At 38.1% G+C, this 18,303-nt stretch overlaps 1 protein-coding gene across 1 annotated transcript in view; it reads left to right on the top strand.

The window, feature by feature from the left end:
* LOC122062955 (SART-1 family protein DOT2) overlaps positions 1-18,303 on the top strand; it is a 50,613-nt gene that overhangs the window by 13,028 nt on the left and 19,282 nt on the right. The window contains exons 3-7 of the mRNA XM_042626622.1: positions 1,432-1,573; positions 1,682-1,736; positions 17,242-17,355; positions 17,455-17,551; positions 17,636-17,702. Coding sequence (XP_042482556.1) covers positions 1,432-1,573; positions 1,682-1,736; positions 17,242-17,355; positions 17,455-17,551; positions 17,636-17,702 — 475 coding nt within the window. The remainder of the gene's footprint in view (positions 1-1,431; positions 1,574-1,681; positions 1,737-17,241; positions 17,356-17,454; positions 17,552-17,635; positions 17,703-18,303) is intronic.

The raw sequence follows: 18,303 nt of genomic DNA, 5'->3' as shown, positions 1-18,303 counted from the left end.
CTGGAAAATTGAAACTCTTTGTTTCTACAACTGAACTGAAGCTTGAGGGCTGTAGGAACTGCACACTTGAACGGAAAGGATACTAGTGAGAACTGTAGGCAATAAATCTCAAAACCTGTATGAAGACAAGTTTGGTAGCAGATCTGGAACCAGGTTCTACCATAGGTATAGAGAGAAATTAATGAAGCTCTATCTATAACAAAAGATTCTATTCAAAACAGAATGGAGATTTGTTCTTTCCAACTGTTGGAAATTAGCCCAAGAACTGACCTTTAGATAACCGAAGAAGGAAGAAGAAGATGTTAAGTTAGGCCTCCCACCTAACTATGGAGAAGGAATCCCACCAAAGATTGTCACAGCATCTCACAGCAAACTATTCTGAATCTCACAGAAAAATGGAGGCCAAAGCCAACTTCACGCATCTATTTCAAATTGTTATTTTGGCCTATGACCATTACACTTATTTATAGCCTCTCTAAAACATCCAAACCTTTGACTTATAGTCTAAACACATTGAGCCTACAAGTGCTTTCTTTCCAGTAAAGCATCATTTCATCTGGTGACACTACGCACATCTAACCTTTGTTCTGTTGTTCCTGACAGCAATTTCTAGTTCTCCAAGTGCTCTCTTTCCTGTGTGGTTGTGAAAGAAAATCCCCTTGTATCTATTCCAATTTGCTGCAAATCTGTGCTGGCACTTTTCCAGTTTGTTGAAAACCATTCCCGGCAGGGGTTTATGCGGCCCTTTTAAGGCTATAAAAGGGTCTTTTTGACTCTTTAAACAAGTTCTTGTAACCAAACCCCTCTCCCTTTCATTAAACCATGAGAGCAATGTCATAACCAAACCCACCCAACCTTCTTTTTCTTTAGTACTTTTCTTAGTACATATTTCATCCTCTCTTTTTTGTTTCATTTCTTAAATATCCCAACTTGTAAATATATAATGGGCTTGAGTTTCCTAGCAAGACTTCCTGGCAAACCGTTGTCAAGCACATCCTAATGCTGAAAGCATTCTGATTGGCATGGTTTGACACATGTTCCTAGAAAAGCTCAATTGTGCCAATATTCAAAGAGCACTAATATTTTGTTTAAGGCTGACTTTCTGAAAGACATTTCTGCATGGATCGATAATAGGCTTACTCAGACATTGTGTTATGCATGGTCTGAAGTCAATAGGTTTTTATTTTCTTTTTTCAATGGGGTAAATCTTCAGTCTCAAGTATATATTTCTTAAGGATTGGATTGCATGTTGAGATATTTGATTTTGAATTGCTTGTAGGTTATTTAAATTTTTTGCGATTTAACAGTTATTGTCTTTTGTACAGAATCTTCCTTTTTTTCTCTCTATTTGATGTGAGTTGTTGGGTTATTATGTATGACTATTTTTTTCCCCCTCACATATTGAGTTACTAATAAGATCTTTTGCAATAGAATGAAAGAAGAAAGATCGAAAAAAAAGTCTGAAGGTGCTTCAGAGGTTTTATCCTGGATTAATAAGAGCCGTAAGCTGGAGGAGAAACGGTATACTGAAAAAGAGAAAGCTTTGCATCTCTCTAAGGTTTTCGAAGAGCAGGTCAGTTTGTCCATACTTCTTGCTTTTTTTCCTTATAGTGGCTCTTTTTTCTTGGTAATCTTCCTTATTATCTATGCTTAATCAAGTTTACTATTGAAACTTTCCCAGGACAATATCAATCAAGGGGAAAGTGACGACGAGGATGCAGTTCGGCACACTGCCAGTATGGGCTCTTACCTTTTTTTCCATTTTAGGCTGTCAAAAATTTTCCCATATTCTTTATGGACTGTTATGTGCACTCTGTAGTCCGTACCGATACAGTTTGGCATACTGCAAGTATGGCACCTTACTTTTCTTTGTTGTCCTTTAGGCTGCTAGACTTTTTTTCCTTAATTTCTTTTTGGGCTGCTAGACTTTTTTTCCTTAATTTCTTTTTGGGCTGTTATGTGCGTCCTGTGCAGCACAGGGTTGGGTGTAGGGTTGGCTGCCTGAGAGAAGGGATAAACGTTGGTGGTATGGGTTTAACTCTAGAAAGGTTTATGGTCAGGGATTGCATATATGGGTTCATGAATTTTGTAATCTTGTTGGGAAAGAAAGATAAATGGTATGAAGTAGAACTCAGAGATGATAATGAGAAAGGGAGAATAATATGACCCCTTATGGGAGATCCACCGGAAAGAGAGAGAAGAGGGACTCAGTGCCCTTGGAGATCCACTGGCAAGAAAAATTGCTTTATACAATTAATCAAGTTATCTATTGTGGATTAGGATGGAGCCCTCTAGACAGACTTCAGAAACTGTCCTATTGGGGATATACATTGGAACAAATAGAATTCCAGTGGTAAATTGAAACAGAGGACTCTTGAAGATCAAGCTTCCTGGTTAATTACATCTAGAGACTAAAAAATGCAGACCTGTTTTAAAATTGGGCTTGGTTTTATGACTTTATCGGTTGTTTGGATTGGGCCTTAGTTTTTTGTGTTTTTCATTGTAATGAGATAAAGCCCAAAACTATATGTAAAGGGACTGCTCGATATTAATATTTCATTAGTGGGTCCCATGTCTAGAGTCAAGTTTACAAAATTATCTTAGGGCCCGTTTGATAACGTTTCTGCTGTTTCTGTTTAAAGAAATTGCAGAAACATAAATTTCCGTTTCTAGAAACAGAAACGGAACTGAAGGTGTTTGATGAGTCATGTTTCTAGAAGTCGATAGTAACCAACGAAAGAATGGCCACGAGTCGTTTTCAGAAATAGTGAAACAAGTCTACTTGTTTTGCTTGGGTAATGTAGGGATGGATTTGACAACCAAACCAGACCCAAACTGTAGGAACTTTTAAACCAAGAACAACCAAAATTCACCCGAAAGGAGACAGCAGCTATAATCCAGAATTTAACCAGTAGTCAGAATTTGAAAACCAGAAGTAACAAACACAGAATTCTGGAATATCAACTAGCAGAAATTATACCAGTAAGCAGAATCAATTAACAACAGAGTTAGGACAGAAAATAGGTCACAATTAGTCACCCCAGATCACAGAAATAGTATCGATCTGTCAGGATAGTAACACTGTGAATAAACCAACCCAGTAGCAGTTTTAGAATTAAAGAAACCGTTTGATGTACTACAGTTTTCAATAATCAGAACACATATTCAGCAGTCTAGAAAACACTATTCATATCAGCAGAACCAGAATCCAGAAAATAGAAACTTCAGTCCACTAAAAGACAAAACTAGGGAGATTTTAAATAACTCAACAACCATAGGTCAGAAAGGCCTCAAAGTAGGGTCGATCCCTAGTAAGGTATAGGTGAACCATCGACCAGAAATTTGGAGTAATCCGATAACCAGAGCTGATACTTCCAGTGAGGGGCGGATGCTTTGTTTTTGCAGAAAATTCTGGCAGAAATAGAAGGAATCGTACCTGGAATTTGCAGCTCTAGTAAACCTTGAAATTATAGTAGAAATTAAAGAAAAGATTACTTGTAGCAGATCTCTTGGACTTCACGCCGCAAGGTGTCACTCGGGTCGCACACAAGTCCTTCTTCCTTGATCTAACACAAGGAACTAGCCAGGGATACCCAGCGGCAACAACAAGAGAGTTGTTTTCTTAATAATGAAAATCGTGGCTCATAAAAGAGCCCTCTTCTTTATTTATAATGATGGGGAGGGTTTACAAATAATAGTAACTCAGAGTTACTAAATCTGAGTTACTAAAAACTGATTACAAGAAATTACTAAAAACTGGAAATTGGAATATAATGAAAATAGAACTAGTCTTGACAGAAATTAGAAACTAACAATGACTTGAAATTAGGAACTAATTTAGGACTTCAAAATAGAAACTAAATGACTAATTAGTAACCCCATCAGCAGCCCAAATCGTGGGCTGACTTGGACCAGATCTGGGTCGACCCAGTCAGCCACTTGTGTCGACCTTGGTCTTGGTTCTCCTTGTGTAAACCCTTGTTGGTACTGCATCAGCTCTCCTTGGCTTGAAAACATTCGACTTCGACGAATGGATAAGGGACATGTAGCGCTTATACAAGTCGGGATCAAGCCTCTTGAAATCATCAGCATGAATCCAAGTACAGTCAAGGATTAAAGTATCGGTATCGGTCGCCGTATCGGGTGGTCAAAATTAAGATACGTATCGGGGGGTATCATATCATATCAGAGATACGCTAAGATACGCTAAAGATACACACATAAATGGATAGGGAATACATTTTTATACACTTTTGCATAAAAAAATAGTTAAAAAAAGCAATATATAACATGTAGAATGCATAAATACTTAAATAGAGGGTATCGTATTGATAGACAAATATATTGAGTTGAAAATGTTCAAAATGATGAGGTTTCTTACAGTTTTTTCCTTCCTCATTGCCATTGCCACTGTGATGAGTGCCATGAAGAGTGTCGTGGTTCAAATCCTTGTCTAGGACCTTCTTCAATAGGAGCAACTACGATGATGTTCTGCACTTGTCGAATATAGGCGCAATATTTACCCCAGTCGAAATATTTATGGTAGTGGGTCTCCCATTCATTGTAGAATCTTCTGTACTGCTCAGGAGTGGCTAATGTTGGTCTTGCATAAGTCCCATATCCATAGCCTGAAGAAGCACCTGAAGATACATGGTGTCCATGTTCGGATGAGGAACCAGCATGATTTGAACTTCTGTACTACTTTGGATTGGCAAATGATTGTCCTGCATAAGTCCCATATCCATAGCCTGAAGATGCATTTGAAGATACATAGTGTCCATGTCCGAATGAGGAACCAGCGGGATCTGAACTAATGCACATTGACTCCATGCTACTCATCAATGCATCAGTAGCACTCGGATTGTGGGATCGCCTACCCCTCCGACTATAAGACTTTGGTTATATGCGAGCACCATGATGACTATCTTGGGTTGCATGTGTAAATGCAGCCTCCTCTGTGAAATGTAATGGTACATAAGTTTGGCCACCACCACCACCACCACCACCACTACCACCATCACCACCACTGCCACCACCATCACCACCATCATCATCATCATTACCATCATCATCATCGTCATCATCATCATCATCATTATAATCATCATCATCATCAGCAACAACACCATCCTTGTCTTGATCATCATCATCACTATCTGGTTGAGTTACACTATATGTAGCACCTGATCTCGTCCTTCTAATATCGCCATCATTGGAGCTATCATCATCCTCTTCCATAGCTGATGGTGTTTGGGTTTCATCATCAACAATATTTTTAAAATCTTCATTTATATCTCTAATCAGGTCCTCTATAATGGGATCAGGTGTGGTTTCTCGTCGATCTTCAAATAATCTGTCCAACACTAAAACATTCTCAGTCTCCTCAATCCATCCCTTAACTGGATCTTCCTCGTCGAGTATGTGGGTGATGTCAATTGGGTTGACATCAATATCATCCCCTGATTTCTCCAATTCTAAATATTTCATCTTCAATTTCATGTTGTAGTGCACATATACTAGCTTCTCCAGCTTCTCATATCTCAGACGATTCCGAGGTTTGGTGTGTATCAATCCGAATGTACTCCATTTACGTTCGCAACCACTTGAGGATGCCGTGCATGATAATATTTTCATTGCGATTGGCCTCAAGTTTGGAGCACTTCATCCATAGTTCATCCACCAATCAGCTGTACAAAGATAATTGCAACATTAGGAGTTTAAAATAAATGTGAAATACAAGGATAGCTGATTAAGCCTAAATTACCGGGGCGTTGTGTTCCTCTAGCACGGATAGCTAAATGATCAGCAAACCTTTGAGTGGCCTCTCGGAAGTACTTCACCTATACATGTATTAACATATTAATATGCCACTCAATGTATTAAATATTAATCAATGATTCAATATGTAAGTTTAGTAGAGTACTAACCTCTTCAACTGCATCTTTGGCCGAATCAATATTAGGAGCTAACTTGTTGATAACATCCTTCAAAGATTCCATCAAATCTTTCCTAAACCTTAAATTGTTCTTGTAGTGCAGATCCGGATTCAAATAATAGACTGCACATTGACATTGTTACATATTACTTATTGTTAATGATTAAGTATATTAAATTACTAATAAAGTCTCTTATAAATTTAATTGAGAAAATACCTGTCCGATGAAGGTCTTGAACCAAATTATTTTCCCATCGACGATTTATAATCTTCAAAAATGCCTTAAATGACTTTGGGTTCTCCTCTTCTATATTTTGCTTGACAAATTCCGTACAATGCACTATATTTCCCATCGTCTGTGCCTTATCACCATCAACTATTTTAAGTATCACAAATAGTGGTTGCATAATCTTAGTAAATCGGTATATCCTTTCCCAAAACTTTGTTGAGGTGATTAGGTCTTGAATAGTTTTTTCAATTTCAGTGGTTGCATATCTACTACTGAACCACTCATTAGAGGTGAATGACTTAACTTAGCCCTTCCTTCCGTTTTTGAATACTATCAAGTGCAATATTATTTGTTGCAAACCTTGTTGCTACGGGCGTCACCAAGTCACCTTTTGTGTACTTTCTCACCAATACCAACACCCAACTGTGATTGTAGATGAAGTTGGTGATCATTTTGGCATCAGAAACCAATGTCTGCACTTTGTTCATTTCACCAATGTCCTTGAACATCAAATGAATACAATGGGCTGCACAAGGTGTCCAATATAAAGTGGGATACTTCACCATAAGTAAAGTACCAGCCTTTTTGAAATTGGAGGCATTATCAGTCATAACCTGGATAACATTATCTGGCCCAACTTCCTGAACAACTTCATCCATTAATTTAAACACATACATTGAGTCCTTGATATCTGAGGATGCGTTGAAAGACTTATGGAATATTGTTTTCCCATCACAATATATCAGAAAATTGATGATGGACATCTTCGTCGGTCCACTCCACCCATCACACATGATGGTCACTCCATATTCAGGCCACTTGTATTTAAACTCTTCAATGTATTCATCCACCTCTTTCACAATAGCATCTAAGTATGAACCTGCAATTTCATGGGGTGTGGGTGGCTTCACATTTTTCCCACATGTCTGAATCTCCTTGACCATAGCCTTGAAGTACGGATCTTTAGCTTTGTGAGGTGGAATCATAGAACTGTGGAACCACCTAGAGATTGTTTTCTCAATTTTCTTACTCAATGTTTTTGGTTGGAAAGCCTCTTCAATCATTTGTTGCCCTTCATCATAATGTTTATATGGTGCATCTCTCATATCTCTAATTTCTGGGCTCCTTTTCCCCTTACCTTTACCATTGGAGGCAAATTTGTCAAACATGCCCTTCACCTTGCCTCCAATATCTACACTTGGACGACTTCTAGAGCCAGAACCTTGTTCATAAATCATCAGGCCACCATGCCTATGTCCTATAGATTGACTTCTTCTCAGCTGTTTTGCTATTCATTGTTTTTCTTTTGCTTCCTCCCTTGAAATATGCATCGCTCGTGCAAACTGTTGATCTTCATCCTCTGCCTCCATATCAGATCCTTTATAATCCTCATGATCCCTTAGATTCTCAACCAATCTATCATCTTCTTCAACAGCTTTTTTTGCTTTATCTCTACTTCCCCTTAAGTGCTTCCTCATTGCTTTGCTTATTTCATCTGGGCACTTGGTACATTTGGCAACATTAGAAAATCCTCCAGCCAAATGTTGTTTATGTCTGGTAATTCCACCTCCTAGGTGGATAGTATCACAGTAATTGCATTTTGTACACAACCAATTGCCTTGTACTTTCTCGGCTGTAGCCCATCCAATATCCCTAGTTCGTTCTTTAGGCGCCATCTTCCTACAAAGATACATAATGAATATTAATATGCATATTTATTGATTTAGTATTCAGTACATAATAGCATTTTTTTAGAAACGAAAATGAGATGCATCCAAAGCAAAAAAAAAAAAAAAAAAAAAAAAAAAAAAATATTTTTCCAAATTTACATAAACTTGAAATGCACATTTTTTTTGGAAAAAATTGTGCATCTAATTTCACATCATGGTCATTGGCCAAGTAAATTATATATATTTTTTAAACTAAAATGAACTGTATTTTCTAAAAAAATTGTATTTTTTTAATATTTTTCTTATTTTTTAATAAAATTTTGAAATAAAAAAATAAAAAAATACAAACTATTTAGGAAAATTACATTTTTTTATAGAAGTTGTAGATTAATTGTTTTTAAAGAACATATAAAAAATCAACAAAGTGTGGATCAATATATTTGAGTAGATCTAAGAAATAAAAAAAATTTGAAACCCTCACTTTTTTGGGGAAAAAATGTGGGTTTCATTTGAAATCATGTATTTAGTAATTATAAGTTATGACATTATTTTTAAGAGTTGAATGAACTAAATTTTCAATTTTTTTTTCTCTTTTTTTAATTAATTTCGGAATAAAAAAATTTACGGAAATACATTTTTTTGAGAAAAATTAAAATTTTCCATGGAAGTTGTAGAACACTTGTTTTTACATAACATATAAAAAATCTAAACATTTTTAACCATTGAGCATGAGTAGATCTAAGAAATTTGAAAAAAATTGAAACCCTCATTTTTTTTTGAAAAAAGTGTGTGAATCCTTATAAATCCAATGATTTCATGTAATAATGATGCACAAAATGTGATTCTAAGTATGATGAACCTTAGATTTGTAAAAAAAATTGAAAATCTAAGGTTAAAGTTGAAAAAAGTGAGTAAAGATTCAAGAACTTACTATTCAAGACTTTCAACTTTCAAGCTCAAGGTTCTTCTTGGACTATGCTTTTCTCCTTGTTTCAATCATTTATATCCACTATGTTTCTTTCAGTCTACCATTTGAGTCTCCAAAAAGGTGTGTGAATCAAAGGGGAAGAAAGAAGAGAAATATAGAAAACTGTTGGTGAGAGTTTGAAGTGTTTGTTCCAAACAACAAAGGGCACATTCACACTTAAGTAGCTGTATAGTGCCGTATCGGTTCAATATTGTATGATACAGTACGATACGTACCGGTACTCATAGGAATTTCCATGTTTTCAAAAGTTCGTATCGTGGAGTATCGTACATATCGGTACGGCATGATACACCGATACACAGAATGGCCCAAAATTCCCTGTAGCGTATCGGTATGTATCGTGCCGATGCCTACCGATACCGATACGTATCGACTGATACGGCACGATACGCACCGATACTTAAAACCATGGGCCTTTCCACTTGACAAGAAAAGTGTGATAACCGATGGTACGGTTGGAGGTCTTGTAATTATCATCCAAGACGTCTTCAATAACTTCAGAAGTCGGTGGCTTAGGTTGGGGCAACCTTAGCATTTGCTCCGTGTCTCCATCATCCGAATGATGCCCAACATAAAGGTGAAGATCAGCCACATTAAACACGTTGCTTATGGTCATGTCATCAGGTAGCTCAAGCATATAAGCATTAGGTCCTATACGTTTCAGTACCTTGTAGGGACCCATCTTTCGTGGATGTAACTTGGTATTGACACCTGTCTGAAATCGTTCAGGATTTACTCGAATCATCACCATGTCCCCGGGTTTGAACTCCACATAACGCCGATGATGAGCAGCTGAAGCCTTATACACCTCATTGTTCAAGGCAATACGCCGTTGGACGTTGGCATGCACCTCAGTGATATGACGCAAGAACTCATCAGCTTCAATACTAACTCGAGCCTGGGGTGGAAGTGACATAAGGTCAATAGGCCGCTTAGGTTGAACTCCAAGCAAGATCTCAAAAGGAGTACGACCTGTTGTCCTATTCACTGAGCTGTTGTAGGCAAATTCTGCAATGTTAAGAATCGAAGGCCATGTCTTCTCATAGTCTCGAACCAAACACCTCAACAAGTTTCCCAAGCTACGGTTCACCGCCTCTGTCTGTCCGTCTGTCTGGGGATGAAATGCAGTTGAAAAGTTCAGGTTTATATTTTTCTTCAACCACAATGTCTTCCAAAAATAACTCATGAACTTAACGTCACGGTCATACACAATGCTAGATGGCAGCCCATGTAGTCGTACTACTTCCTTGAAGAAGAGCTTTGCAACCTGATAAGTATCAAAAGTCTTACGACAAGGTATAAAATGTGCCATCTTAGAGAAATGATCCACAACCACCATAACGGAATCGTATTGCTCTCTAGTAGGGGGTAGTCCAAGAACAAAATCCATGCTAACATCAAGCCATGGTGCATGAGGAACAGGTAGTGGAGAGTATAAACCTGTGTTCTGTTTTCCACCTTTCCCCAACTGACATACACGGCATCTCTTGATCACATGATCGACATCCTTTGCAATGCATGGCCAATAATATCAGTCAGTCACCTGTGCAAGAGTCTTATCTTTCCCAAAATGTCATTATCCTCCTCTATGTAACTCTCGTATGATGTGATGACGTAGGGAAGAGTTTAGGATACAAAACCGTGTGCCAAAGAACAAGTACCCATCATGAATAGAGCACTTTAGGTGCTGCCCACCTTGTTGTAACTCCATAAAGACAATGCTGAAATCAGAATCAGATGCGTACTCACCTCGTATCTGATCTATATTAATAACATGTGCTGAAAATGTGTTAAGGGTGAGCACATTCCGGCATCAACCACTGTATTCTCTTTTCTCACCTTGTACTTCATAGCAAATACAAATTCCTGCAAGTAGGCTACCCATTTGGTATGTCTGTGGCTAATCGACTTCTGTGAGTGAAGGTGCTTCAAGGCCTCATGATCAATGTACAAAATGAACTTCTTACCAATGAGGTAGTGCCTCCAATGGCATAGCATTTGGACGACTGCATACAACTCCAGATCATAAGTCGAATAGCGCTTCTTGGCCTCATTCAATTTCTCGCTATAAAAAGCAATGAGGTGTCATCCTTGCATTATCACTCCTCCTAGCCCAACATGTGAAGCATCTGTAGCTACCTCAAATACTCTATCAAAATCTGGTAGGCGAAACTTCCTTTTAATCGACTTCATACATTTAGTGATGGGTGCTATAACTGCATTGAAGTTCCGAACAAATCTCTTGTAGGAGGAAGCCAACCCATGGAAGCTACGGACTTCTATTAGTGTCTTAGGTGTGGGCCAGTCAGTGATGCTCTTGATCTTCTCCGGATCAGCTTCAATCCCCTTTTATGACACTATAAATCCAAAGAATACAACCTTGGGCAGCATGAAGGAACACTTTTTGAGATTAATGTATAACTTCTCAGCACGGAGTACTCTCAAGACTTGCCTCAAGTGATCCATATGCTTTTCGTGGTTCTTACTGTATACCAGAATGTCATCAAAATAAACAACCAAAAAGCGACCAATGAAGGGACGAAGGACCTGTGTCATCACACTCATAAAAGTATTAGGTGCATTTGTCAGACCGAAAGGCATAATTTTCCACTCATATAAGCCATCCTTGGTCTTAAAGGCTGTCTTCCCCTCATCCCCAGAATGGATGCGAATCTGATGATAGCCACTCCTCAGATCTAACTTGGAAAAGACCTTTGCCCCGGATAATATATCCAACATATCATCCAGTCGTGGTATAGGAAACCTATACTTGACTGTTATCTTGTTGATAGCACGGTTGTCCACACACATGCGCCAAGAACCATCCTTCTTTAGTGTGAGTAAAGCTGGTACTGCACAAGGACTTAAGCTCTCCTTAATGAAGCCCTTCTGTAGTAACCCATCCACTTGCCGTTTCAGCTCGGCATGCTCAGTAGGACTAAGTCTGTAAGCAGGAAGGTTGGGTAAAACCGAACCAGGTACCAATTCAATAGCATGCTGTATGTCTCTCATGGGAGGCAACTCATCTGGGAGATCATCAGGGACTAAGAAAAATCGGCACTATGCGTTACCTCAGGTTGGGGAGTGACTTCCTTAGTAACAAGTTCCATAACCATTCCAGTCTCATGACTTGTGCGTAAGAACTATTTGTGGGGAATAGCTAGCAACTCCTTTGTGGGCATAGCTACTATCTTCTTCTCATTGTCAATATCCTTCTGATTTGACCTTAGGGATCTCTTTCGCCGTATTTCAGCCGGCACATTTACCGGATAGAAAGTTGTAGGAACACCCTTCCACATGAAAGTACACATATTCTTCTTCCCTCCCTCCAACCATGGCATCATTGTCATACATCCAGGGACGACCAAACAATACATCTGTGAGTTTCATTGGGATCACATCACACCAAATTTTCTCTTCATATCGGTAAAGTTTCAAAGGAACTGAGCACCTCTTATTCACCTCTAGAGTATTACCATTCAGCAAGGATACCTTATAAGGCTGAGGATGTGGGTCAGCTTTCAAGGCTGCTTTCTTCACAAAGGCTTCAGAAACAACGTTGACACAGCTGCCACTATCAATGATAATCTGACAAGTATGCTTATCTGACTTCATACGGCTGTAGAATATGCAGTTACATCGCCAATCATCTCCTTTGATTTCAGCCACCAATATGCGAGTAACAATATTTATTTCTTGAATATCATCCTCATTAGTGTTTTCCATATCATAGTCATATCCACCATCATCATCATCATCTAAAGGATAGGGGTAAAGAGTTTACTTATCCTCCTCATTGGAGTCTTCAACCTCAGCTGCTGCATTAACCCTCTGCTTATGTGGATATGACTTAGCAAAATGTCCTACCTCTTGGCAATGGAAACACTGTACCTTATTACCACCTGTCATGGGTGCCTTTCCTTTATAATCAGCTCGTGGAGGAAAAGTGGACTTTGGAGATGCTGAGCTACTAGGTTTAGTGGCTGGAAAATTCTTCTTTGCCTCCCTAGCTTGGAAACCAAAACTTCTAATTGGCTGTGCTAGAAGCTTCTCTGCTCGTAGAGCCTTGTCAAAACAATCCCTCACTGAGTGCACATCAACAACTCTAATACCCCTGTTGATTTCAGCTCGCAATCCTAGTCGAAACCGAGATAACAGTTGCCTTTCATTCTTCTTTATGCCTGTACGAGAATATAGTGCATCAAACTTGTTCATGTACTTGGCAACAGTCATAGACCCTTGACGAAGAGAGTTCAGTTGGTCTTGTATGCGAGCTCTGAAGTTGCGTGGCAAGTATTTATCTGATAGCTCAAGCTTCATCTCCTCCCAACTAGTAGGTTCTCTACCATGGTCTTCTAACTCTAGCTCATAGGTCCTCCACCACTCACGAGCAGCCCCAACTAGCTTTGCTCGAGCTAGTTTCATCTTCCCTTCCTCAGGTAACTTATAATAGTCAAAATAGTCGTCCAGTGCCACCACCCAATCATTAGAACAATTGGGGGTCATATCTCCTATCAAACTCCTTCAGATCGAGCTTGACCTTCTGTGAATCTTCAGAATACCTCTGTTGTACGAGACGCTCAGTCTCAAAATATCCTCTTGCATGCTCTTCAAAAGTAGGTTGTGCTATCGGAACCCTCTGTGGTGCTCTCAGATTAGGGTTTGCTCTCATGTTAGTCAACTGAGCAACTACATTCAATGGGATTTCTACTTCGGGTGTTGTACGTGAATCGCCAGTAGGCTGTTGTGGTGGGGTCTCTTCATTCAACAACTTGGCATCCAATTCAACCTTCAATTCAGTCCGTAAGGCTTGCTGTTCAGCCTTCATCTCAGTCCTCATAGTCTGTAGCATAGTTTTTAAGGCGGTAAGGCGATGGAAACGTTTGAGGGTCTTTCGGAGCGCCTTAGTGATAAGGCGGGCATAAAGCGTCGCCTTATCGACTAAAGCGTTCCTGTGTAATTTTTTTTTATAAAACCAATGTATTTGGTTTAAATCCTAGTTAAATCCTATTACTCATATGTTAAATAAATATTAAAGGTTCATATTTATACCAATATAAGATATTCATCAAGAAAACAAATCAATAAAGTGAATAAACTAAGTTCATCGTCATCAATCATCAATCATCAATCATCATAATATATTAACATATAATATAAATACATAATTATGAAACAAAATTATAAATATAAAGAAAAGAAGACATAAAAAATACAAGTATTTATTATACTTACCTCTATGATGCCAAAATGAATGCCTAAGTCCTTAGGTCATCCACTATATTTCTACTCCTGTCAAAGAAGAATGAAGCTCACCGCTGCCGGAGCAAAATGGTCGCTTGGATCAGTGGTTCTTCTTTGTTCCTTGATTCCTTCTCAAAGCTCTTTCTTAAAACCCTTGACAAAATCCAAACCCTGTTTGTGAATCGGGTTTTTGTTTTGTTTGTTTTGGTTATTTTTTGTGGAGTAAAGCTGATCCCATACATCTCAAGTGTTAACAAAACCATATGCCTACCAACAAAAAAATCTATATTTGGAATCTTCATCAAGTAATTTTAAAACGTGTTTAAAAAAAAAAAAACCCATAAGACGCCACTTCAATAAGGTGGAGCACTGCCTTACCATCTCTTGACCGCATCAGCGCCAAGGCGCCTTAAAAACTATGGTCTGTAGCATCTCCATAAGAGAAGCTAGGGTGGGGGTGTTGTTCCTAGCCATGCTCTGATACCACTTAATGTAGGGATGGATTTGACAACCAAACCAGACCCAAACTGCAGGAACTTTTAAACCAAGAACAACCAAAATTCACCCAAAAGGAGATAGCAGCAATAAACCAGAATTTAACCAGTAATCAGAATTTGAAAACCAGAAGTAACAAACACAGAATTCTGGAATATCGACTAGCAGAAATTATACTAGTAAGCATAATCAATTAACAAATGAGTTAGGACAGAAAATAGGTCACAATTAGTCACCCCAGATCACAGAAATAGTATCGATCTGTCAGGACAGTAACACTGAATAAACCAACCCAGTAGCAGTTTTAGAATTAAATCAGAAACCGTTTGATGTACTAACAGTCTTCAATAATCAGAACACATATTCAGCAGTCCAGAAAACACTATTCAGATGAGCTGAACCAGAATCCAGAAAATAGAAACTTCAGTCCACTAAAAGACAAAACTGGAGAGATTTTAAATAACTCAACAACCATAGGTCAGAAAGGCCTCAAAGTAGGGTTGATCCCTAGTAAGGTATAGGTGAACCATCGACCAGAAATTTGGAGTAATCCGATAACCAGAGCTGATGCTTCCAGTGAGGGGCGGATGCTTTGTTTTTGCAGAAAATTCTGGCAGAAATAGAAGGAATCGTACCTGGAATTTGCAGCTCTAGTAAACCTTGAAATTACAGTAGAACTTAAAGAAAAGATTACTTGTAGCAGACCTCTTGGACTTCACGTCGCAAGGAGTCACTCGGATCGCACACCAAGTCCTTCTTCCTCGATCTAACACAAGGAACTGGCCAGGGATACCCAGCGGCAGCAACAAGAGAGTTGTTTTCTTAATAATGAAAATCGTGGCTCATAAAAGAGCCCTCTTCTTTATTTATAATGATGGGGAGGGTTTATAAATAATAGTAACTCAGAGTTACTAAATCTGAGTTACTAAAAACTGATTACAAGAAATTACTAAAAACTGGAAATTGAAATTTAATGAAAATAGAAACTAGTCTTGACAGAAATTAGAAACTAACAATGACTTGAAATTAGAAACTAATTTAGGACTTCAAATAGAAACTAAATAACTAATTAGTAACCCCATTAGCAGCCCAAATCGTGGGCTAACTTGGACCAGATCTGGGTCGACCCAGTCAGCCACTTGGGTAGACCTTGGTCTTGGTTCTCCTTGTGTAAACCCTTGTTGGTACTGCATCACTGGGTAGTTTCTTGAACCATAAATAGGTAAAAATTTCAATTTCAATTTCTGAAAACAAGTGAAACGAAATAGTTTATCAAACTCTTTTTGTTTCGTTTCTGAAACAACAGAAACACGTTTCTTAAAACGTTATCAAACGGGCCCTTAGTTTTCCAAGAGTTCTATTGTTAGTTATAAAAGTCTAGTAGGTAGTAAGTTCTATTTTGACTTGTTTATTGATTTAGAGTAAGGAGTTCCTTACGAGAATCAGTTAAGAATATTAAAATTAAAAAATATGTGACCTCCCTCCCCCTCCTCCATATGATGGAATATAATTATTTTGTTTTGGTTTATTTGATAATGGCCTTGCTGGCTTCTCCTCTCTTGTCGGTTATGAAATTTCTTCCTTGCTTTCTCACTTGCAAGCTTTCTTCTCTCTCTCTCTCCCCCCCTTTCTTTCCCCTTTGTTCCTACCTTTTAGAATTATATATTTATACTATTTTATTCCTCTCATCTCCAACAAATGCCAACCTTCAATATTCTCTCCCATAACCTTCAACCACCCTTTCTCCACCATTCCAGTTCATTGACTTCTATATCTTGGGATATCTTCTCTAATTTTGGTTCCTGGAAATTAGTCATTGACGTCTGGTAAATATCCCCTTAAGTTCTGGCCATTGGATATGAGATCAGATCTAAGTAATCCTAACTGTCAGATATGCTTGGTAAATCTGGGCAATATGCGAGTCCTTGTAATAGAATGATTTAGAGATTGGACATTGGAACCTATCACCAGCAGATTGATCTTGATCGATTTGCTTCACAAAATATTTTATTAATTGAGAAAGTTAAAAACTCTTCAACTAAAATCCTTCCTGATTAATTGATCCTCTTGAGATTTTTGAACCATATCGTTGTCATTCTCTTTTGTTTCTAACAATTAAAGACTAGAAAACTTTGTATACATCTCTAAATCCTTATTTATTGATGTTTTAATGGTTAAGGGTTTAATTGATGTGACCGATGGTTGGATGGGCTTGAGCTCACTTTGTGGGTCTTTGCTTGTTGCCTTGCAAGATTTAGGGTTGGTGCCATCAACATTCAATATCTGCCTCTTTTCTTCTTGAACAAAGGTCTCCAGCAGCAAGGGACCATGTGGGGTTAGGTGAATCTGGGGAAAGGACCCAAATAACCATTATGGGTCAGGATTTCCAGTTTGATGTCTGCTTGTTCTTGGCTGCAGGAAGCATGTTATGTCTAGACTGCACTTAGGCAATTTTGTTGCACTTAAGGAGAGTATGATTTAGATGAGAGTGAGTGGTTGTGAAACATGGATTATGGAATGCAGTTCCACTGTATGCTTTCTCTACAGTTCTTTTGTGGGTATAGTATTCAAGGAGCATGACTAGAAGTTTTCTTGGAACTTTTGCCACCTTAACTGAATAGCTTTATATAACATTTTTTCTTGTTACTGCTTTTGTTTATTTTTGGTACACTTCTAACAGAGGATCTAGCCGGAGTTAAAGTTCTTCACGGTCTTGATAAAGTAATTGAAGGTGGAGCTGTTGTGTTGACTCTTAAAGATCAAAACATACTTGCCAATGATGATATCAATGAAGGTAGTTTGGCTTGGTGATTTTGCCTGTGTTTGATCTTGGTGATGTGGTTTTCTCTTGGTTCCCATGTTCTTTGCAGCTGACATGACATGTATTCAACAGAGGCTGACGTTCTAGTAAACATAGAGATTGGAGAGCAGAAGCAGAGAGATGAGGCTTACAAGGCTGCGAAAAAAAAGACTGGGATATATGAAGACAAGTAAGATTGACATTACTGTTGACGTGCTGTCTCAAGAAATCACTTTAAGTGATTAATTATTGCTTTGCATTTATTTATGTGTAGGTTTAGCAATGAGGATGGTTCGCAAAAGAAATTGCTTCCGCAGTATGATGATCCTGTTGAAGATGAGGTTAGCACCATAGTCGTTACTTGTTAAGGTGCCTAGTCGACCCAAGGCGGTGGAAGGGCGCCTAGGCACCTGCCTAGACATACATTTTACAGATATTTTTTGTATATAATTATATAAATTATGCTAATATCACCGTAGAAGCCATATTAATACAATATGATATAATTATGCTAATAATGGCCGAATACGAGAAAGCCAACATATAAAAACAAAGCATAGGATATTAGAAAGACATTCATCAAAACAAAGAAATAAACAAAATGAACTTCTTGTGTCAAAAAAATTATACAATATAAACATGTTCATTGAATGTTCCTCAGTGAATTGGCTTACCCAATAACACCAGAAAATGGGCAGTTGAACAATAGTAGAGGTAATCATCTATATACTCGAGAATTTTATATGATGCAGCTACTGTTTATCTCAAAACACACACAGCTTCTTCATAATCCTGTACACAAACCAATAATAGGGTTGGAAACGGAGTCTATTTTATATATGCAAAAAAAAAAAAAGACGGTTCACACATTCTTGGGGTTCAAGTAGATATAGTTGTTTAGTATGGTTACTGGTTTTCTTTCATAACTTTGTTTTCATTTTA

Source organism: Macadamia integrifolia, chromosome 2, assembly GCF_013358625.1.
Source record: "Macadamia integrifolia cultivar HAES 741 chromosome 2, SCU_Mint_v3, whole genome shotgun sequence".
In the NCBI taxonomy this organism is placed as follows: Eukaryota; Viridiplantae; Streptophyta; class Magnoliopsida; order Proteales; family Proteaceae; genus Macadamia; species Macadamia integrifolia.
The sequence above is the reverse complement of the archived record's forward strand: the minus strand, read 5'-3'. Positions and strand labels throughout refer to the sequence as shown.